This window comes from Haplochromis burtoni, unplaced genomic scaffold (assembly GCF_018398535.1).
Source record: "Haplochromis burtoni strain Fernald_Lab_line unplaced genomic scaffold, NCSU_Asbu1 Contig_62, whole genome shotgun sequence".
Lineage (NCBI taxonomy): Eukaryota > Metazoa > Chordata > Actinopteri > Cichliformes > Cichlidae > Haplochromis > Haplochromis burtoni.
The window spans coordinates 373,541-397,692 of NW_024582423.1; the positions used below are offsets into that span (position 1 = coordinate 373,541).

General features: G+C 39.9%; 1 protein-coding gene and 1 long non-coding RNA gene across 17 annotated transcripts in view; one reads left to right on the plus strand and one right to left on the minus strand.

Annotated features, from left to right (window-relative positions):
- trpm3 (transient receptor potential cation channel, subfamily M, member 3) overlaps positions 1 to 24,152 on the minus strand; it is a 144,568-nt gene that overhangs the window by 70,609 nt on the left and 49,807 nt on the right. For all 16 annotated transcript variants that reach the window (XM_042221173.1, XM_042221172.1, XM_014333677.2 and 13 more), the window contains exon 2: positions 477 to 556. In XM_042221173.1, the coding sequence (XP_042077107.1) occupies positions 477 to 556 (80 nt within the window). The remainder of the gene's footprint in view (positions 1 to 476; positions 557 to 24,152) is intronic.
- Positions 2,310 to 23,385, plus strand: LOC106633209. The gene is made up of 3 exons (XR_001336322.2): positions 2,310 to 2,666; positions 20,280 to 20,411; positions 20,524 to 23,385. It is a non-coding gene; the product is annotated as an uncharacterized LOC106633209 (long non-coding RNA).

Sequence of the window (24,152 nt, forward strand, 5' to 3'; positions counted from 1 at the left end):
GTGTGTTTATAAGTAGTTTTAAACCTTGTGATCCACAAAACAGCATAAGAGTAAAAGAGTAAAAGAAGAACTGACTGCGTTACAGCACCCGCTGCTTGTTGAGAGTAAAAGCAATACACGCTTTCACGTCTTTTTTTAGCGACTTTTTTTTAGAAAAAAAAGTCACTAAGGGGTCTGAAAACTCGCTAAATATAGCGACAAAGTCGCTAAGTTGGCAACACTGATCATTACTATTATTATTATCCGCAGAAAACAACTGTACCTTTAAATTCCCTATTTGTGTTTTAAAATGCATAATGTCAGTGTTTTGGTTCATTAATGCGAAGCTCTTGCCTGCAGTGTCATTAGAGTTACTCTACATGTTTTAAAAGGTCAACAGCAAAACAACAAACTCTACAATGATGCAAAGGATTGTAAAGATTAAATATATAAAGATTTTTGGTTAACACTTTCTACTATCCCTTTTCTGTACTCACCTATGGGGGTCTTTGGCGCTCACTATGATATGAACACATTCTCTCTTGCTGAATGCTCTTTCTATCCACGATTTCTGTGCCTGCAACAAAAACAAGACAAAAGAAAAGACAAAAGAAGTCAGTGTCAAATAAAGGAGCTAAGAATTGAACATGGAGAAGTGACACACAGCAAAAACAGCCTTACATTAGTCCATCAAGAGCTCAGAGTCCTGCTTTGTTGCATGGCAAACAGAGCATACAAAATAGGACCTTGGAACAAATGCCTTAAAAATACTTAAAAAACATCTCAGCCTTGTTCAAGAACGGAAATCACAGCACAGTGGAATGACACACATATGCAGACGCAGCACACACACAAAGACACATGTAGTCCCTGACCCATTATTCAAACACTGACACTCGGATAGAGAAATGTTTTATGTTACTCAGTGGCTAGATCTCAAACCAGATGAGATGAAGAGCTTGGATGTCGAAAAGGGATGATAAATGCACTGAAGCGGTAAACTATGTCAGAGGTCTAGTCCTTAGACGTGCATATGTGTAGCCAGCTTAGTGTGAGTATATTCCAGCTTCATGTATGGGTGCACATTTGTTTGAAAAAGTGTGGGTAGATCTTTCTACGTCTGATTTGAAGCAGCCTGTGAAATGAGGCTTTTGTGAGACACATGTGCTCCGGGTCTGAGTGACAGAGTGTCTGACTGGAGTTAATTACCTCGCTAAAGACATGACAGACACACGGTGGAACCACATGTGCAGTGCAGGAAGAGAAATTATTAAAGTGCTTTTTCTGGTCTTAGCGAACACTCAAATCACTTTACAATACAAGGCATAATTCTTGCTTTTTTTTAAAAAAATATTAAGATCACATACACACACACATACACAAACACATACACACATTGATGGATGTATCAAAGGTAGTTTTTTGGGTTCATCATGTTGTCCAAGGGCATTTCCACATGTACATTGAGGAGGAGCTGATGATCGAATCCCTGACCTTGTGATTAGCGTATGAGCCGCTCTGCCTCCTAATCTGCCACACATCTATATACAGTAGATATTTCCACACATCGAAGCATGATTAAATACTGACCCATAGCAACCTCAGAGTTGTGATAGCACTGAACAATTTCTGGCAGAGGTTACAGTGACCTGTAAATAATAATGTTGTATTTTCACAATATATAAAAAGTAAGATGGCTAACAGGTACCGTGAAATGTCACAAGGCGAAATAACTAAATCTTTTTTGACATTTTCTTTGAAAATCCCCCTCAGCACTATAAGGAAAAACACTGCTGTTTTCTTGTGGTATTTTCCTGTGTGTGTGTGTGTCTGCTTTCTATCACGTTGCTACTACAAGATGATTATCGGCATGTCAGCTTAAGTGTCCCTTCATTGATTCGTTACAAGCTAGATACATTTTAATGCCACGCCAAAAGAGATCAATGTCTTTGCTTTCCCTTTTATTGTAATTGTATTTTAACTTTGGAAGTAAAAGTTTCTAGGAAGAGACTACGGGAAGTTTTGTGAGACACCAGAGGTCCAGAACAGGACCGAATGTCATTCAGCCAACCAGATGAGATACCCAAACTCACAGAGCAGAGGGAGCAGAACGGCCATGAAAACAAAAGAACAGAGCTTTTTTTTTTTCTACTCTGGGAGAGCTGCCCCAGCTTTTCTCCCAGCCAGCAGAGCAAAGAGCTGCTTGTACAGGGCTTTCCCCACAACAACACACGCCCCATCCGCCTGACTGGCCCTGTCACACCATGGTACGGCAAAACCCACCGCAACTGTCCACAATCAGGCCGGGCCTGCACACAGCCACACTTACCCTAACACCAGACTTCCCACGATTAACCATTACTCTGGGGGGCTGATGGGGCTGCTTTTTACAGATCACCCAGCCACGATGACTCAGCGGGCCACAACAACACCCCCAGCCCCATTCTTTCTCACATTCTAAACCTGTGTATTCATCCGCCAGCTACCCTTGGCACAAAATAGATCGGTTACATGTTTTGTTTTGTTTTTAGAATTGTTAATATTGACTGAACTGATTGCAAAATCACCAGCAGCAACACAAAATTGGCTGCTGGTGAGTTTCTGGTTTTAGAAGTAATGACCAGAGTGGGTCTACCCAAGAGGATCCAATACAAAGATTGTCTTCCCCCTGGATCCCACCTGTGCAGGTCTGAATTTCCTTCTTTCTTCACATACCAGATACACATTTGCTTGCATCTGATTTTCTTGCTCTTGCTCTTCCTCTTCTATTCTTTTGTGTTGCTTATGAGATTTGACATGGTGTGATGAGATGGCACATGGCCTGCACTCCATTGTGTAATTAAGATTTATCGCCAAGGAGCACTTGTACACACGCACACACAGACATGTCTAGCAAAATATTGGACTGATTCTTATGCGTGCATGTGTGTCTCGGGCCTGACATGCAGCAAGTGTGCAGCATTTGACAGTCTGTAAGGGTCCTTGACTCCATTACACTTCCACCACCTCCACCCTCTTCTCTCTGTCCTCTCATCCAGCTCCCTTACTATTGTGTCTCTTCTTTGTTATTGGCACTGGCAGGGAGCTGAATTGAGAACCATATCCAATCAGCCACCTAATCTGTCCGCTCGCTCCCTTTTCTTTATCTTTTCCTCTTAACGCACACAAATCTACTCAGCTCTTATTTGAGCATACAGGTGAGCTAGTGGACTGTATACAGAGAATGTTTTAACATTAAATATATCGCCATTGCTTTTCTTCCTAGACTGCTTTAAATCTTTATCTTCGACTCTTTGTGGACCTCTTCGGTGCCTCACAATGAATTTATTTATACTGCCAGTTCAGAGATGAAAGAAAGAAAGTGGAAAAGCTGATCTCTACTTTTGGTTTACTTTGATTTTACACGCATCAGAAATGACATAACTCAAAAAGATATTGCATTTTGGAAAAAAAATAAATGCCAGTAGATGCTGATCAAATATATGATGCAATCAAGATGAGTTACAATCAGGCCACATTTTTGATTATAACGAAAGATTAAGGCTTCCTACCTTAGGTTGAAAGCCAAACAATTTAAGGTAGAAATAACAGCTTAATTACATAATTAATTGAGTTCTCGTTCGTATTGTTCCCACATTTAATTTAAAATTAGACAACTAGAGAATACCAAAGCAAAGATTTAAATAGGATATTGTGTAAGCTTTAATGTGCTCAGTTATCTTTGACACATGGCACCGTTTTCAGTTTTTCAGCCAGAATAGGATCTAAATAGAATCTCCACAAATAGAATTTAAAAAAGAGAGAAGTTGATGTAAATAAACATCAAGTGCATCAATGATAAAAATAAAAAAATAAAGGTCAGGCTGCTATTTAGGGGTTTTTAAGAACAAGAGTGTGACGCACATGTGTCTGGATTTGTTAACTCACCTGTATTGTTTGATGTGCTGCACTGTTGTGGCCTTTCCTTCATAGTCAGTGTTGATGTTGGTGTTATGATCCTGCCCAAAAAACTAGAAGCAACTAAAATAACTTGATCAGAGCACACCTGATCAGGCAACCTCTCTGTCCACGGGCAACTGATCTACTCAGGGACTGATATCATTGCTGGAATGTGTGTGCGTGTGTGTTAGTGTGTGTTTGCATGCAGGCGTGTGGATGTGTGGGCGGGTATTTCACTCGTGTTATGGGGACATGGCTCTGTTTTCACATTCATATGATTTTCTTTTCCTTTTTCACTCTGGATTTTTTTTTAAATGTCTTTCAAAGACAATCAAATTTGAAAGTGTAAGTGTGTTTTAAGCATGTTTTTAATCGTAAAGAGTATGATTAGTAATATTTATTATTTTGGCTTAGTCACTTGAGTGTGTGCAATAGTGTGTATCCACAGTCTCTGCTAAGTTAACAAACTGAGGACTGGAATAAAATAATTTTAAAACAATTCTATATGAGAAACCAGCTAGCTAGCTAGTTACAAGAAATACCACAAGTGTCTGACCTCTGTCAAATATTCAAAAGTCTGTGTCCTTTCTCAGAAACAGTGAGCACATCCACTCCTCTTCAGTACCTCACCTGTTTAAGCTTCAAATTTAGGTTGGAGAAACGGTTTTTATGTGTATGTGTGCGTGTGTCCCTTAGCTACATTTCTGTCAGAGATCAAGACCCAGTGGAGTGTCTGAATGGCAGGCAAGCCTATTAGGTGGAGAAATATGACATTCGTCTAGGCCTGCTCACCATCCTTATTTTGTCCTCAGTGACAAACACCCAGACACACAGTTGTACATGAGTTTTTCCCTTCCACCTGCAGTTTTCCTGGTGCTTTTTTGGAGTGCGAGGGCATTTTCCAACCTGTTTTCATAAAGCGGATTAAGAGAAGTGTAGATAATACACACCAGGTTTAATTACCTTGAGCGGCAGGGGAAACTGGGCACATAAGACTTTAATCTCAAGTAAATTAAGTTATCAATGCACAAGCAGGACAAAACACAGTTGGGAATGAGAATGTACTTTCCAAAAAATTGTTCATATTGCTTATTTTAAAGACAACAACAAAATGTGGATCTAAGCAAAAAAATCAGAAACAAGGCTGTTCTGAAGTTTCACTGAGGTGTAGTCCCAACAATTTTACAACATTTACAACATTCAGAATTTCAGCCTGATTAAAACATCTACTCTGGATCCCTGCATGTCGTTTTCCTTTGTATCTATTTTTACGTATCACACATTCCCCCACTCACCTATGGCCACGAGCTGTGTGTGGGTAGTGACCAAAGGAGTACGATTGCTGATACATGAACATCCTGTGAAGGGTAGCCGGGCTGTCACTTAGCAATAAGGTGAGCAGCTTGGTCATCTGAGAGGGACTCAGAGTAGAGCCACGAGTCCTCCACATGGAAAGGAGCCAGTTGAGATGATTCACGCATCTGACTGGGCTTCCTTGTGGGCGCTTCCTAAATGAGATGTTTCAGGCATGACCTGGCAGGAGGAGGCCCTGGGGCAGATACAAGATGTACTGGAGAGATTATGTCTCTTGGCTGGTATTCCCCAGACAAACTGGAGGAAGTGGCCAGGTATCTCTGCTTAGACTGCTGCCCCTGCAAACTGGCAATGACAACTGGCCATGTACCTGAGCTTCTTGTACTGCATATAGAGCAATTTTGGTTACTAATGCTATTTGATATTTGGATGAGAGTATACAACGCAGTTAATTGCTATTATATATCCAGATATTGAGAGGCACATTTAATTAAACACTGAAAAAAAAAAGATCTTCCTTTACAAAACTAATGCGTGATTTCAATTACATTTAATCCAATTCATCATGATGCAGCACATCTATTGCAGGTTGGGTCCAATTAAACAAACCTGTCCTGCTGAAAGTTCTATTCTGCATTTCAGTGTCAAAACGTCTCCTTATCACAGTGCATGAATTGATTTTTCGTTGTTTTATATGTAGGCAACACTATTTTGATATATGTAATATTGTCTGCTGGAATAAATCTGGGGATTTTTCACATCTAGCAAAGCAAAGTGAAAAACCTTTACGAGATACTTGTTGACAATAACATCACATTTGCCATTTTTTTCCTGTAAGATTTCATGCTTCTATGTGAAGAAATCAGAAAATCGATGCCTGCTGGTTTTGTTGACTGTAAATAGTGGTTCACACAGACATTTGAAGGTCCTGCCAAATAACGAGCCTCTAATGGACTAGACGGGTACCTTCCATTCAGATTCTCCATCTGATGAATGAAATGAGCAGCAGAGGTCATTTGGCTTGTCCCCTCAAATCCATTGAGCACACTGGGTGCGAGTGGGATGCTTTTACACACCGATGAAATTCAAATGAAAGCGTGTAGGATGCACAAGCTAATTAAGATATAAGCATATAGTAGCAGTGAATTAGTTCAGAGTTAAATCGATGTGAAGCACTATGGATGTGGCTGAGTGATCAGTGTGGCCTGGTTACGCCGATGATAAGGTAAAGCAAACAGTTTCGAGGGTCAGTATGCAGAAAGGCGTCTCTAGAGTTCTTGCATGCTCTGAACACAGAACAGTCAGATCTGAATTGACAGAGTATCACTGAGGTTGAAACAAATTCAAACAAAATCTAGTAATGTAGATTGATCATGCTGATCACCTAATAGCATATGTTAGATCCCGGTCTCCAGAGGTGGGAAGTAACGAAGTACAAATACTTACAAATATTGTACTTGACAATAATTTTCAGGTATCTATAATTTTTCTGAAACCTTTCTATTTTCACTCCCTACATTAAAAAAAAGTCTGTTATTTCCACTCCTTACATTTACATCAATAGCATCATTAATAGCATTTATACTTAGGCGTTAAAGTGGACCGGAAGCAGTGCAGGTTTCCATAAGTTCAGAATCTAGCTAGCACTACAGAAGAGGAGAAAGAATTAAGGCAGTGTTTTTTAAAGAGTCAGGTAATTTCAAATTCAACAATTTATCAACGTTCAAATGCATTGTTTTCATTTTGTGAAACGTCCTGCAAAACAAATTAAGCTATACTAACTGTGGGTTATTCAAATGTTGCATGAATATACTGGGTAGTTTTGTCCAGTAGATTTTCACTTTTACTTGAGTAAAAAAAAGTTGCTTCAGTACTTTTTAACACAGGTATCTGTACTTCTCTGCCTCTCTCTGAGGTATCTTTAACCTATACAACAAGGATAAGATGAAAACCACTATAACTAATCCCACAGGCACAGTGATCTCTGTAAGATCAAGAGTTATTTCACTGGTAAACAACACTTGACTGTAACTTAACAACAACCCAGCCCCCCCAAAACCAATGCCAGCTCCCTGTACTTGTAATAAAGATGAGGTCAGTGCCTCCAAAGGCAGGTCTTGTCAAGGAGAGGAAGTGAAGTGAGGCAGCACTCACTAACCTGATGCAGATACCAGTTATATCTTCCGGTGTCTGCATCAGAGTAGCCAAGAGCGCAGGTAGCATGTACGCATGCATGGTTTCGGTCTGCCACACATTTACATACCAAGTGAGTTTTCCACGTGTTTCAGCATTTTCCAGCTAAAGAGAGATGCAAAAGATGAAAACTGAAAAATGGCAACAGAGTAACCGAGCTGAGTTACAGGAACGTCAGTAATAATTTGTGCATTCATGCATTCCCAGTGATTATTTTGACTTAGTTATTCATTAGTTCAGGTATGAGCAGCTACCATCAGCTGCCTCTATGTGTACTTTTAACTATACTAAAGTTAGAGAAAATAAACCAACACTGCACATGTACATCTCTGATCAACATCTCGTAGTCGCTTCCACTATCTTATGTAAAACACACAAGATAACCAAAGTGTTTTGTTTTTTTGCACTGGTGTGTCCTATAACAGAAAGGCCTGAATCCCAAAAAGACATTTCCAGATTTGTTCCACTGCTCTCCTTCCACTATTATAGAAAATTGCACAACACACAGGCAAATTCAGAGCAGCTCAAACCGAACTTTCTCTCTCTGTCGCCCGTCTGCTCACTGTGCACTGTAATAGTCCCAGTATGCAGGAATTTTGTGGGAAATATAGACACTACTCTGACTTCTCATAGTATCTGACGGAAAGTATAATTAGCTTGTGAATACAAGACAGAGGATTTCCGCCCCTTCAGGCAATTGCCAACAGTTTCATCATGCTCCCTATGCTGTCCAATTAGAACCATGAAACAAGTTTAAAACATATCTTAGGAAAACTCCAAACATTAATAAGCACCAAAGGTAAACACAGAACACTTGTTTAAATCCAATAATTCCTTAGGTGCCACTGGGAATTGTTTTAATTACACACAATGCATCCAAACTTGAGGTACTCTATAACAAGACTATCAGTGCTTTCTGGATTGCCTAACTGCACATATTGTATTTATTATCCACCTGACAAAAAAGGGGCAAACAAAGCACTTTACTCTTTGAAATCTGGCTTGTTTTTCCTCTACACTGGCTGCTTTCAAAGAAATTATTCAAAAGCCTTAAAAATCTTACGCTAATGCTTATGCACATTTCAGCACTTTTAATTATAATAGCTCTCTTCAGTAGAAGGTGCTTTAAATTAGGCAAACTGCTGAATACACTGATTTCCAGCTCCAGTGTCGGTTTACATAATGTAAGTCGTTTATCTATAATCTTTCTGGGTAACTAATACCAGATCAGCCTCATCTGTCACTGATTTTTAAACTCAATGGCCTTGAGGAGACCTTCACTGAAATGAACTGGAATGGGATTCCTGTCATCCCGATGAAAGACTTACGACAGGTTACGATTTATGTAATGACCTGAATCAAATATATTGATTCTACTGCAGCTATGTGACGTCCTACAAGAGTGCAGACAGTAAAACTCTTACAGGAGCACATATTTTATTTATTTAAGTTTGTCCCGGGTCTGATTTATATAAAATTGAATAAAAATTCTAAATAACCCTCAAAAAATACATAAATAACCCTCCACAACATTTCATTTACTAATGGGTTTCTGTGATATTGGCCTAAGTGCACATTCCCACTGTGGTCTGTGTTCATATGACATGAAGAAATCATGTTGTGATTTTTAAAAAGAGGGAATATCCACATCACTGAAATGGGTACAGCTAGACATACTGTAATTATAAGCTCAGTGGTATCAACCATATCTGATCTACAATAAATTACTGTCTTGGTGAGATGGCAGTGTTTAGTGCTGTAGCAATATGTGCTCCAAAAATCACCTGAATCGGACTCAAGGAGTGGGGCGTTTTCACAAAAAGAGAACATTATGTCACAACTATCCCTCACTATGGTCTGCATAAATTTTATAAAGCAATTTTTTTAAAGGATAAACTAGATATTTAAATTAATCACAGCGAACTGAACATGTGTACTTGTACACTTAAACAACAATAAGTCTGTAACATTAGTAATTATCACATTCGTTAGGAATATAATACATAGGAATAAAACTTGTCTGCTATATATTACATGCAATGACTTGTGTGCCTGTGCGTGTTGAATATGTGAGGGTAACAAGACAATGCTTGCTTGTTTTAGGTCCCGTCATTTTCAATCCATCTCCTGAGGCTAGAATAAGCAGTACTCTTTCCCACAGGCCTGTGCTAAGCCTAGTTGAGCATCTGGCCATGCGGGCTCTAATCAACACTGGCATGGTCATTCTGTCTGCGACAGGGGGGGGGGGGACTAGGAGACAGAGTCAATGAGGAGGTAGGGAGCGGGGAAGATGGAAGCAGATGTAGGCGATGCGGGAGATATCGGGTGAGCGTGGGTGAGGCAGTGGTGGTTAAAGATAAAGGGCGTACAGTAAGACAGAAGAGAGAGAGAGAGGATGTGCTGTAAATTGAATTGTGTCAGGGAGCATGTGTGTGAGTTATGAGGGTCAAAATGTCGCATGAGACCCTCAGTGAATAAAGCCAAGGATTGGCGAGAGATTGTACAGGCAAGAGACAGCAATTTCGAGCACAGTTATCACAGCTGTGTGTATTTATGTTCATACTATATGAACAAAGCTGGATTTTAGTCATGTTTGTAGCTTATTGTTTTTTTTACTTTAATTTGCAGATATTGGTTGGGGGAATTCAGGTTTAGATTTATGAAAAGTGCACTAATGCCTCCTCATGGCTGCTAAAATGAAGGTGAAAAATGAGCAAAAGAGAAGCGGGTGGAGGGAGGGGTAATAAACTGACAGACAGATGAAAGGAAACATGAGTTCATCTGGTTTATGTGCGTCCAGATGAGGGCAGAAAAGTGAGAATCTTCACCCAATAAGAAACGGGAAGCCAGCAGAGACGCAGAGTGATGAGGGAGAGAGTGAAAGACAACAAGTCAGAGTGAATGACAAGCGCAGCAAGCAGCCGGTTAGATGCAGTCAGTCTAATGATGACTTGTCATTTTATTTAACTGGGGACTGACTGACATGCGTCAAGAGTGTAGGCTGAAGGAAACGATGGCAGCCCATAGAAGGAATGAAAGGAGGAAAGAGGAAAAAGACCAAGTTTGTACTTTTTCAGATGGGCTTTCATTCAGGTTTGATCTGTAGTTTTAGATTTCACTGATACCATACCGCACTGGGTGTCGCAAATTTCTGTGTTCTGTTGGCATTTTTCAGATTTCTTAGCGGTTTTGTTTTTCAAGCCAACTAACCAACTACTGTGTGATGCATTTGTCCCACCAACATCAATTGAAGGTAACACAGAGGATGTTAAGCAGATGCTAAGAGCAGTTAAGCAAATTATTTTCAATGTTTAACAAATGTTAATTTATATTTGCATATATTCACATACAATATCAATGTTATCTAAACGTATCTGTAATTTTATGGCAAGTTTACTTGCAGTCACTGTTTATCAGAACTTTGACATATAGCTGGTTAGAAAGTTAATGTCAACATGACTTTCTGTCAGTAGACTAAAGACTAAAAGGTAGTCATAGCTTCTGGGTCTGAAACATGAACCCATTGTGTTCATGTCTTAAAACTTTAACACCAGGAGCAAAATCAGGAACCATCTGAATTTTCTCACTAACCCTAAATGGTCGACGAGTATTATTACTCATGATGTGAAGCAAACCTGCATTCGTTCTAATGGCCAGCAGTGATTGCATAAATAAGTCCGATTGTATAAACATTGGATGAGTTCTTGCCCCAAGTGCAGGAGATTAAGTATCTCGGGATCTTGTTCACGAGTGATGGGAGAAGGGAGTCGGAGATTGACAGACAGATTGGTGCTGTGGCTGCAGTGATGCGGATGCTGCACCGATTCCATTGTGTTGAAGAGAGAGTTGAGTGTAAAAGCAAAGCTCTCGATTTACCGGTCAATCTTCATCCCCACCCTCACCTATGGTCATGAGCAGTAGGAGCTGTAAGAATAAGATTGTGGATACAAGCGGCGGAAATGGGTTTCCTCCGAAGGTTGGCTGGCTCTCAGAATAGAACCGCTGCTCCTCCACATCGAAAGGAGCCAGTTGAGGAGGTTTGGTTATCTGATAAGGATGCCCCTTGGGTGAGGACACGTGGAGAGATTTATTTTGTAAAATATATTCTCTATTAAAGTCAAAAAGGAGGATGAAGTAGGGTATGGTTGTGGTAGACCCATGTTGTGATTAGCAACTTACTATTCACTAGCTGGGCCCACGTCCTCATTTTACGTTTGACAACGTTTTAGTAGGTAAAGGTGAACGCTTGGACATGAATTCAGCTGCGGTTTGGGGAAGGCCTCAAAGGGGACTGGCGACGGCTCCCGGGCCTGGCAGATCCCCGTGTACTAAACAGAAGTGAAGAAGTTAAAGAATTGAAAAGGGGAAGGAGGGTGGGGCACGTAAACGTGAATGACAGCTTGCAGAACTGGGAGAACCTATATAGATGAGGGCCGGAAGGACAGTGTTTGGAGACGTGTTCCCGCTCCTGAAATTCCGATACATAATCTTCAACTGTGTGAGAGTGGCCTACTCACAGAGTAGTCCAGAGGATGTCTAGATGTGGTCCCAACCAACATAGCAAAAATGAGGATATGATCAGTTTTTGATCCTCAGGTGGGACTTTTTCTAGCTATGCTAAAGTCCTAGGTTGATTGTGCTTACGCCTTTAGGCCCCCTTGAATCAGTTGCCTGAGAAGAAAAGGTTCGCAGAATCACTTTGGTATACACATTTTTGTAGTGCTTTTATGTAGTTTAGTTTAGTTGTCTTGTTTATGTTCTCTGGTCTATCACCTTTATTCTTTTATTGGTACTTATTATTATATTCAAGTTTCCGAATTTCACATCACCTCTTGCTTGTTACATCTGGTTCCAAAACACCAAGAAAGCAATTGCTCAACTTAAGTCTATAAGATGGTGCGTCCATCTTTTATATGCTGTCTTTAAATCTGACTGTGGTGCTCTGAATAGTTGCTCCAGGGCCCTTTGAGCAAGACCTGTTTTAAATCACTGAAGAAATTTCGAGTTGTGGGTGACAATCAGATATCGTCACCCAGCGACTACACTAGTTCTCTTTCTCTGCACGTGCTTTATCTTATCTGTATCTCCGCCTGTCCAGCAATGCTGTACCCGTCATTGCTTTGTGGCTTTTGCTGTTGCACAAAGTGATATGTTGTTTACGACACCACCGGCAATATGAGCTGGGCACTCAACATGTCACCGCCATTATTATGAAGTGCCACATTCGAGACCAGAACATGAGCTGCAGCGCCTCGCCATGCCAAGTTATGTGCGTGTGTCTATGTGCGCACAGCAGACCAGCTCCAGTGTGCCGTAATGAAGTTTCAGGTGCTGAGGTGGTTCAGACCGTCAGCTGTGAAATTGCTTCTCATGTGACCAAAACATTCCAGCCAACAGAGAGTTTAAAATATGTGTGTCTGTGGATAGGAACACGAGACAGAGAGAGAGAGGTGGCAGATAAAAGGAAAATGCCATAAAGGCTCATAGTATTTCCCTGTGAACCTGTCTGTTCTCCTTACATTGTCCTTTCAGTTTCTCACTATCCCACTAATATAATGCATGTATTTCTGAGGTACATATCCATTGATTCATTTTTAATGCTGTGAGCCAGTGCAGCGATCAAACGGTGGCGCGGCTTCCCTACTGAAACTCAAAATCTGCTTGTTGGGAATCTCATTGTTAAGTATTTTAAAAGGCTTTAAAAAAAGAAGCAAATTAATAAATAAATAATTTTTTCTAAAATTGCTAGATTCATTACAAAATACATTAATCATGCATAACTGTCTGAGCTCTAATTTGACATCGTCGTGTGATCAATAGGTTTAATGAAACATTGAAGCTATAATAAGCGAGGGAACTATTGAGAAGGAAAATGTTTTGTTACGGAATAAATGGAAAAGAAATGACTTCTTTTTAAGAGCGTGCCTGTGTCTAAGCATCGAACAAAAGACAAATTATTTCCTCGACACAACATCTCATTGTTGGAAACACGAGCAGCGTCGTACGGATTCCTTTCAGCACACTCGAACGTGTATTTTTGGTTACTGAGCTGATGGAGAAATGAGAAGCTCTATCCATATCTCACACTCGCAACGTCGCACAAATACAGAAGACGCACACACACACACACAAACATTAAGACACACCAATACAAATACAGACAATATCCATCTTTCCCCCCCCCATCTGTCTGTCTCCCCGTTGTTTTCAGCGCAGTAGGAACAGCTGACAAGTTTCCTCTTCTGGCGTGCCTTCAGCATTATTTCACAACACACAAACACACACACGTAGACACAAGGAAATAACACACAGTGCCTCTACCAAAACTAGTAAAACTAGAGCCAGACTTTGCCACTACCCCATAAAAACAGTGTCCTGCATAAGATTTGAATCCCTGCACCCACTCTGAATCATAGATTGACAGCTTCCATCAGTGCTTTGGATCGATAAGCTGTTTGGTAAACTTGATCAGACTCCCATAAATGAAACAGAGTCAACTTACACATGAAGAGAGGAAGGAAGTCACAATTTCATCTCCATGAAATTCATGTTGAAATTCTGTTTAATTATTAATAAAGCTCTAAATAAGTCTAAACAACAGTTACGTCAAAGCACAATACGTTGTACAGTAAAGTCAGGCTCAAAGAGGTAAACCAAACAATTTCTGTTGATTCTTTTGGTCCTTCTTATTCCCTCCATCTTCCAGTTCTTCCATGTCTCTGTAGCCCATCTCAGCGCCACTGACATAGATCCTGGCAGGGCAGGATGTTGTTACCATGGTTACTGAAAACTAGGAAGATCCCCGTCATGCTTCCTGTGCTCCCCCCCCTCCCATAGCCCCCTCAGGCATAGCTTAGGAACCGGAGTGGTGATCTCTGGATACAGCAGCACACGCATACAGAGAAAAAGGTACCAAAGGATATTTACACATTTGCCTACAAACATTTTTGTTTTCTTTCTGACAGGCAAACGGAAATGACTTATAAAAAGAAGGAACTTTAATACTGATAAAAAGCAAATGAAGAGACCAGCGGCTCATTTATCCACTGTGATTCTATACGCCCGGTGGTATCTGATAGACCTTCCCATCATAAATGGCCCCGTAATCTATTAAAACAACACAGACTGTGACCAAAGAACTGGAATTAAAATGTGATAACATTTTTGGAAAAAAAAAAGAGTAAAAGCTTTAAAAGAAAGGTTGGGACTTTTTTGTGCTTTCATAAATTTTTCTTTGTTTCTAAACTAAATCACTGACACCAGATCAGTTGGTAAGACATTTGTGCACAAAACTGAAGAAAAATCATAAATAAAAATCCTGCGGGCTTCTTATTATCTCATTGTTGCTTCACTGTCACACTAAAAACTTTTTTGTGTTATGCAATTTTTTGTAATTACAGAGGAAGCTGATATTTCAGGGATAACTTGTTTTGTGCTTACCTCTTTTGCCCAAGGGATACTTTTGGAAAATGACAAGAGGAAGACGGACAGTTAATAGAGAAACAATAATATTTAACATCCGAAACAACAAAAAAAGTCGTAGCGAGCTCTTTTATCAGTATTAACTGATATACTGGATTCACCACAGATGCAACTGCATCTTAGTTGCATAGTTTTTGCTTACATATTAAAATTTTTATACAACATTAAGCATAACTGGTACTTCCTCAGACAATTTTATTTAGTAAATTTGACACTGGCCGGCGGCTCCCAGGCCCTAAGTTGAGTATTACCATTACATAAGCTTCAAAGTTTAACAAATTATTCCATGTTGACATTTCTGTGACATGCTCTTTTCCATGGAAGGCGCATACTATGGTGATTTGTTATCAGCCTGAGGATTAGCTGTCAGACGAGTAATGGTGCTGACAGATCTGGGTGCACACGGCTCTATCAGTGTTTGGTGAACAGCCTGTCACACATCAGCTTTGTCCAAACAAAATAAATGCAAATGTGTTTAACAATCGACGGTGGATTTTATTATTTTTTGCGGATGTACTAAAGAGCGAAAAAAACACACACAGACGCACACATACAAAAAACGAAAATCCAGGTGAACTGAATGAAGATGTAGTTCACACATGACTTATAGACCTCCTGTTCCTTTTTAGATGCATTATACTTTCAGTAATACATGTTGTTTTAAGGATTGACAGGCCATAAAACTGAAAAATGAAAAGGTTTTCTGTATGGGAGCTGTAGACAATAAATCACGTGTGGGTAAGAGCTACTTTGTTTGTGTTTGCAAGGAGACTTGGATATTGAATCTTTGGTCAGAGCTACAATGCTAATCCTATTGACCCTCTCTGTGTCTTTCTAAGTGTACATTAACCCTTGTTTCACCCAGGGTCTCCTCTTTTTAATGTATGGGACTGTTTGTGGTAACATACAGATAGAGACAGCGACACAGACAGACGGACATAGAAATCTGATGGACTTGCAAGTGAAGTGAGGCGTTAAGGCACAGAATTAATTATAAATTCACTGTCAGGCCTACGGAGCTTGTTCAACTCACTCACATATTAAAACACAGATATGTAAATTAATTTATCCTGTTATTCTTTTTATCTTCATTATATCTCTGTGTACAGTCAGAAGGCAAAATGGCTGTTCCTAATATGATTAAATAGATATTTTTCTTTATCTTCTTTGCAAGCTACATAGTCATTGAATAAGACAAAGCAACTATTTAAAGGGACTAATAGGGTCTCGGTTTGATGAACACTTATTAACAGATATGCCTGACAACACATTCCAGTCACGCTGAACTAAAAGTTGTTTCTATGTCTGATAAATAGTAGGCATACTCGAAACATCATATAATACTACATGCAATAAATAATGAAATTGGAGTTCTGTAGTGTGCAAAACATTTATTCTTTTCTACTCTAAAAATTGTTTACCAAATGTATTTACAAAGAACAATCTACATGTAGTGTCGCTGTTTGTTTTGAGATCAGCTACTACACATAATGCATGTAATCTGTAAGGATTGAAGAGTGCCATTAATCCGGGTACCCTGAGCAGTTTACATAGCAAATTTCACCCAGATTGATTAACATGTTCATGAGGAGTTTGAGTATATGCTATAATCATTAGACCAGTGGTTCCCAAACTTTTTTTTCTAGGCCCCCCTTTGTTTTACAAGAAAAATGTGCGGTTTCTTTCACACCTCAAACATTTAGTAAACAATTAAGCAAATTGAATATTTGTTTCTTCCACACGTAAACGTCGTTTCGAATCACTGAAAACTGAGATTTTTTAAAACTCCTTTTTTCCGTTTACGTGTGGACGAGGAATACAGAGTTCGTCACGCAACGTCAAAGGTGTGTGCCTTTTTTCACGTCACGCTGTGCGCCACGTTATTGTTTACATGAGATGAATTGCAGAATGGCAGATAGAGACAAAATACTGTTAATCTGACTATCTTCAGGTTTTACACGCTAGCATATACAAACGCAGTTACTGTCCCTCTATTTAGAAAGGCTGAGGCGTCACGGTGTGATTATTTTACTGTATGTGTAATAATATTCAACATTACTATCAATGCATTTTTCAAAAAATACAGGTGAAACCAAAGGGCAGATATGCTTCACCATATTTTCTAGTCTTTGGCTTAGAATGAAGTTGGTTTGGAAACATATTCAGTGATGCTTCATCTCCCGCTTTGCATTTCTGTGGGCGCCCCGTGCTAGCAGTGTCCAAGCGTTTTGTTTTTTCTTCCCCCTTCCCTTTTCATACCGCGGGGCGGGCCCCACACTTTGGGAAGGTGTGCATTAGACTAAGATGATAACAAACAATGCAACTTTTGTTACTTGCTTTTAATCTCTCCACACAGCTGTTCATTGCTCCACAAGCTGCACTTGTCCAATTTATATGGAACCTGTGCATACTGTATCTTAGGACACACTTCACTGGGTTGTACATACGGCACAGGCAAACTCTTCCAACCTTTATGATTACCTGCCTCTCTGTGTGCATGTCTTTTTTCCACATTTCCAGAGAGCCAGCAGAGTTCTGCAGAAAAGAGTTTTACTGTGCTTCTGAGACACAGGCATCTTTGACTTTCTAGGAACTTTGTTTCAAAACTTAACAAAGCCTTTTTTCCCCAATCATAGCGATGGGGGGATATGCCAAAAGGAAAGCTGATAACAACCTCTTTAAAAGGAATTAATTTCTCTGTGTGCCTTCCTACATCTTCATTAGCAGAGTGTTCATTGTTGTCTGGGAGTGAGATAGAAGGTCAGAATGACCCCATGTAGTATTCAGAGAGACTGGATAAGTTGTCACAGAAGCAGCTAAGTGCTGCCCAGCTTTGCTGAGGCAAAAATGTTTTGATATTTAAGCAACCGTCATGTTATGGAAGCTGTGGCTAAGCTTTCAAGATGAATTAAAGCTGTGAGGATGTCTCTAGTTGTGACACTGAGGCCACCTTTTAGCTGGGAGTGACCACAGTGCCACATGTGACACAATCAATTAAATCTGACAGTTTTATCAATGCTAGCGCTCGCCTGCTTCCTAACACCACTCCTCAAAGACAAAGACTTGTTTTTTGTCCAGACAAGAGCTGATCAAATGCTGTCGAAAGGCTTGGATGTATTTTATGCCAACACAAACAACTCAAACTATTTTTAGAGGGAAAAAAAATATAAAATTAAATGTTTTCCTTGTTCGCAAATGTAGGAGGCCAAAACAAGAAGCACCCTGAGGAGTGGTGACTGTAAAGCAGATGGGCCAGAGCAACAGGCACAGGAAAGGGCATGAGAGGAGGCTGGTGAGGCTGACAGGGGGCAGCTTGTGGAAAATGCCTGAAAACTGTTCAGTCATGACTTTTACATAATTTCTTCAAATGTTGCATAAGATTGTCTCTGACTGACATAATGTGTGTTGGGGTGGTGCTGTTTGCAGCCTCTCAGGCTGCTGAGTTTCAGACCAAACTTAAAACTGTGTTACACCACTGTGTCTAATGAGGAGGAGGCTCAGTGCAACTGAGCTGGGCTTAGATTAGCAAGGGCATACCACAGCTCAGAGAGGTGAGTCTCTAGGATGTGGTGGGTAGATCTTATGCGACTGAGGCTAGAGTGTCTAAGTAGAAATGTCTGTTCTCCTAGCTGTCATCCAGGGGAAGAATGTTGATAATTAATGACTTGGGAGCTCTATGCCTGTTACATATCCAGGTGACACTAAACCCTTTGGCAGAACTCTAGCAATAATTGTGAAGCAGACAGATTTCTTTGGGTCAAGACTGCATTTGCTAAGACAGGAGAGCAGTTAAGGTCACACTAGGGAAAACAGAACAAAATTATTTCAACAGTTAGCAATGAACTTCTGATCCTGTTGCTTTAGAAATGGATTCTTTGCCGACTGGGACCGGATCTTATACCCTTCACAGTCAGTTGCTGTCCTCAAAGTGACTTTGTAGCGTCAAGACTGCAATAAGACGCAATATGAATCTGCAATATGATTGAATGGGATCAGGTTTGCAATTACATGCAATCTGTTTCTGATAATACCACAATCACCTGTTATCCGCTGGCGCAAATCTGTTGCCGTCCACATACACAGAAATTCATACTGAACAGACATCAACGACTTATATTTAGAGTCAAGCTAGAACCTGATAAATTTGAAACAAATGCAAATTCAGACGTAGTTGATGCAGGACGACAGTAAAATGACATAGGTGCTCGGCAGCTGACAACCAGTTGAGTTGCTCACAGGACAGACTGATTCTGATTGATTGCAACGTGTAAGTGATCTTTGTGCATTTATGAATTAGATGATGGTTATCTGCAAACCTTTGCAAACTGTCTAAGAGAGAGACTACAGTCGGTCTAACAACTACTTGCACTAGGTCACTGAAAGCATAACATTTAATTTATAGCAGAGATTCATGTCCTATTTTCATCTGATTGTCAGATTTCTGAATTCAGCCGCCAGTTTTGTGTCACTTGAATAGACCTAGAATTTAAACAACATACTGTAGATTATAAAAATTATAACAAATATATAAATCTGCACCAAAAAGCCTCTTTAACAATAATTTTTAAAATCTGTGTACACATGCAATGATTTGCTAATTTATTCACAGTACAACACAGAAAATATATCAGGTGTTTAAACTGGGCTATTTTACTATTTCATGAAAAACACAGGCTCCTTTTGAATTTGACGGGGTGAACACATATAAAAATGTTGGAATGGGGACCACAAAAGGCTGGAAAAGTAAGAGGTACTAAAGAGAGACAGCTGGAGGAACATTTTGCAGCTAATCAGGTTAATTGGAAACAGGTCAGTAACATGATTGCAATCTTAGAGAGACAGAGTTACTCAGAAGTAAAGATGAAAACTGCATCTAAAAATTGTGGAAATGTTTCAGAAAAATTTTAAAAGTAATATTGGGAAGACTTTCAATATCCATCATTTATAATACATATAGATGATACATATAATATATCATAATGTAACAATACGATACATATAATATCGTAATAACATTTCCAATAATCTAGATTTGGTCTTAGCTTTCATCCTTGTTCTTTGTGCGTAAGTGGCAAAGCTGAAAATCAATACTGGATGCCCGTGATCGTCCGGCTCTCAGACGGCACTGCATTAAAAACAGGCATGATTCTCTCATGGAAGTCATTGCATAGGCTCAGGAACACTTCCACTAATCATTATCTGTGAAACAGTTCACTGTGCCAACCACATCGGGTAAAACCCTTTCATGCAATGAAGAAGTCATACGTGAACACGATCCAAAAAAATACTACTGACTTGAATGAAATGAGCTGAAGCAATGCAGAAAACTGTTTTGTGTTCAGATAAATCAAAATGTGAAATTCCTTTTCTAGAAACATGAATGCCATGTCCTCTGGACTACAGACGAGAGGGACAGCACTCAGTTCAAAAGCCTGCATCTCTGATTGTATGGGGGTGCAGTAGTGTCTATGAAACAGACATCTGGAGACCATCGATGCTAAAAGGTAAATAGAGATTGTAGAGCAACATGTGCTCCCATTCAGATAATGTCTTTTTCAGTTGCTACATATTTCAGCAGGACAATGTTAAAACAGTATACTGCATCTATTAAAACAGCATGGCTTTACAGTAAGAAGCATGAAGAACTGGCCTGCCTGCAGACCAAACTCTCCAGCAACTGAAAACAAAAAGAGGATCCAGGACTCTTGAGCAGCTAGAATCCTCTATCAGAGAGCATCCCTCTCCCAAAAGTGCAACAGCTGGTCTCCTAAACTTCCAGATGTTTATGGGCTGTTGTTAAAAGAACAATGGATGATACACAGTGGTAAAGATGTCCCTGTCCCAGCTTTTTGGGGGCATGTTGCTGAGCCATTATTTTTCTTAACATGGTACGCTTTTCTCATTTTAAACATTTGATGTGTTTTGCATATGCTACTGTGAATAGGATATGGAGTTGTGAGATTTCAATTCGATTCACTTTCATTCATATAGTGCCAAAAAACAACCTCAGTTGCCTCAAAGCAATTTCGGCCAATATTTACATTTAACACATCGTCCCAACTGTTTGGGAATTGGGGCTGTATTAGCTCAACACACTCAAGCACTCCAATACTTTTAAGAATACTCACACACAAACACACACCCTTTCTGTGGTGTCAAGTAATTTCTGCCTCTGTCTGTTTTTTCCTCTTCTCTTCATTTACATCAGATCGGTCCAGTGTTTTCCAAGCACTGCTCCAAGAAACCTATGAGCAGGCATGAAACTGTGTGCCCAGTTCCTGTGCTCACAATGTATTTCAGCACAGTATATGAAACTCTACTGTGCTTTGATGTAATTTATGGCTGGGCTTGTCTCCTTGTTTCCTCAGTGTTGGCGCAGTACAAGTCTCCCAGGAGGTGTGTATCAATATAAGAATGAAAGAGGAAATCCGACAACAAAAAGTGCTGTTCATCTATACTTGACACGGCACTTCCTCGGGCACTACACCTGCTACATTTGAAGTAGGCAGGCTGAACGGGCAGCAGACACACAGAGATCCCTTTATTTATTACTGAGATGTTCGGAAATACAACGGCAATAAAACAAAATAATTGCCAGCCAGATGTTCACCATTTGGCATTTACCTTTGTTCACCTAATTTACACAATTCTCTCTCCAGCCATTCATTGATACATACATCCACCTATCCATTTTCTTAACTGTTTACCCATTTGTGTGGTGTGGGAGGTGGTGGGGGCTCGCCAGGACTGTACTCCCTCCTCCACCCCCTAACCCTTGCCCTGTTTCGAATTTGAATATCATGCAATGTAATTTTTGTTTCTTTCTTATCTGCTTTCTTAAGACATCACAAAGAGCATTCAGAGCTTCTATTATCAGGTTCAGCGACTCAGTCCAGTGCACACAGTACTAAACTGTAGGTGGATTTTCTCTTGCTGTGGGAATCAGTGGACCGATCGCCCTGTGCTCAGCCTTGCCCAAACACACTCACAACAAGAGCCTGTCAGCTAAATCAAGATGAACCCTGGCCTTTAAGAGAGGCTGTGGGAAGAGGAAGAATAGCAACGCTCATTAAAATGATTTGCCCCGCCTACACTTTAAGGCCATTTCAGCATGCTGAGATGCACTATGTTTGAAAAGAACTAGAATAAAGAAAAGTAAAGTATTATTTCTCCTGCCTTACATGTCACAAATATGTAATTTTTAAGGTGTACTTTGACGGGGAAATCAAAAAGGAGAGTCTGCATGACACCAAACTGCCTTTTAGCCACTGCACTGGTTTAGACATTAAACTTTAGTTGGCGTCTCATGTATAAAAAACACAATTTTGCTCCCAAAGCAAAGCAATAACATTCACAAAACATCATTCTGTCATGACATTCTAACACCATCTAACATTCTGATCTTTAGAGCTCTAAATGGGATTCACTTAATAATTTTGTGTCGTTTCCTTTGATCCATCTGTATTTGCTCTTCTCTAATTCTGTCTAGAGGAAATAGCATTCGGCACTGACAGTGATGCACTTCGACAAGCAGCAGTTTAGCAGCATTACCAGACTTCAGAATTTTTCTCAGGAAAATCTAAACTATAACCCTCTAATTTTGTTTTGCAGTTTTAACACAATTTCATAATTCTCTCACACTCCCACAAGATCTCGCTTAAGCAGCAAACCTTTACAGCATCGTCCTGAAAATACATCAATATTTCCCTGAGAAAAAAAAAACTATAAAAACTCCCAGATCACAAGCTCAATACTCATCATCCACACAACATAGGCATCTCCTATAGATAAATATAACAGTGGGCACTGGCACCAGTCCAGAACAAAGATTTATCGAATAAAGGATTTAAAACTACACTGCAAGTAGAATTTATTAAATATGCTGTGTGCTATCATTGGCTGTTTGGGTCTGTGTCTCCCTGTAGGCTACATATTATAAGCAAACATGAAAATCACTCAAGTGAGACATGTTAAACTACCGAGCAGGCTAAATTCTTCTAGTGATATTCATATCGCTCACTGAATGCACAACTTGATCGACTTTGTGTCAGCTAATGATGCCTTGAAAGGAAGGTTTTGGAAAAAAAAAAGCTAGAAGGCTAAAAATCTCCCCTTTCTCCCGTCTCTTGTCCCTTCCCATCCATCTCTATCAGTGTTAATGGAGTGTCTGTTCACGTGTCATCGTCGGTGTGCTGCGGGAATCTAAGTCTAATTGGATGGGCAGGGGCAATGCTTTGTTTAACTACAGACATGACAGGCTAACGAGGACAAAAACCCTGGCACAAAATAACCTTGCACGCTCACTGTGATACATGCATATAACGATGCACACTCACACAGACAGGCATGCATCAACATGCATTTGATTTCTGTTTGCTGTATACTTAGGGCTATTTTTTATTTTCTTTTAACATCATGATTTCTGGGTCTTTATCCAACGATGTACTCCAGGATCTAGCAGACACAACACATTCACATCCTCAATACAGGCCCAGTCTTCAGGGTTCAGCTTGTGGGGGGCCATATGGATTCTTACTCAAACATCAGATGCTTACATTAACATTAAGCACATGACAATTTATTTATTCCTTTTCTTCATCTATGCTTCTCTATCTCACTCAGACCCGAGAATGATGCCCCTCAGCAAAATCGCAGTAATGAAAATACGCCAGAGTAATAATGCTATAAATAACATCTGTACAGAATGCTGTATATTTCCGTGGGAATTTCTGGTCCACGGTTTTGATATGTGTTGCACATGAATCTTCTCTTAACAATCACAATTTCACCGCCAGCACCGTCTTAACTGCTTTTGAAGATAATTACCACTTTGTTTGCCATTTGTCCCTGCTCAGCAGGGATTTGTGTCAAGCCCTCTAATTGGACAAAAAGGTAGTGGATGGTACAGTAAATGGCCTGTATTTACAAATCATTACCTCAGCAAGAAAAATTTCCCGGAGTCAAAGCATACAAATTCCTTTTAATTAGTGAGCCAAGGAGAAAGTGGGGTAGTAACAGCGAGAGGGATAATAAAGAGAGATCAGCTACAGCATTAAAACCACTGGAACATACAGTTGTGGTCAAAAGTTTACATACACTTGTAAACAATATAATATAATGGCTCTACCGAGTGTCCCGTTATTTCTAAAACTCTGATTTTTCTCTGATAGAGTGATTGGAACAGATACTTCTTTGTCACAAAAAACATTCATGAAGTTTGGTTCTTTAATGACTTTATTATGGGT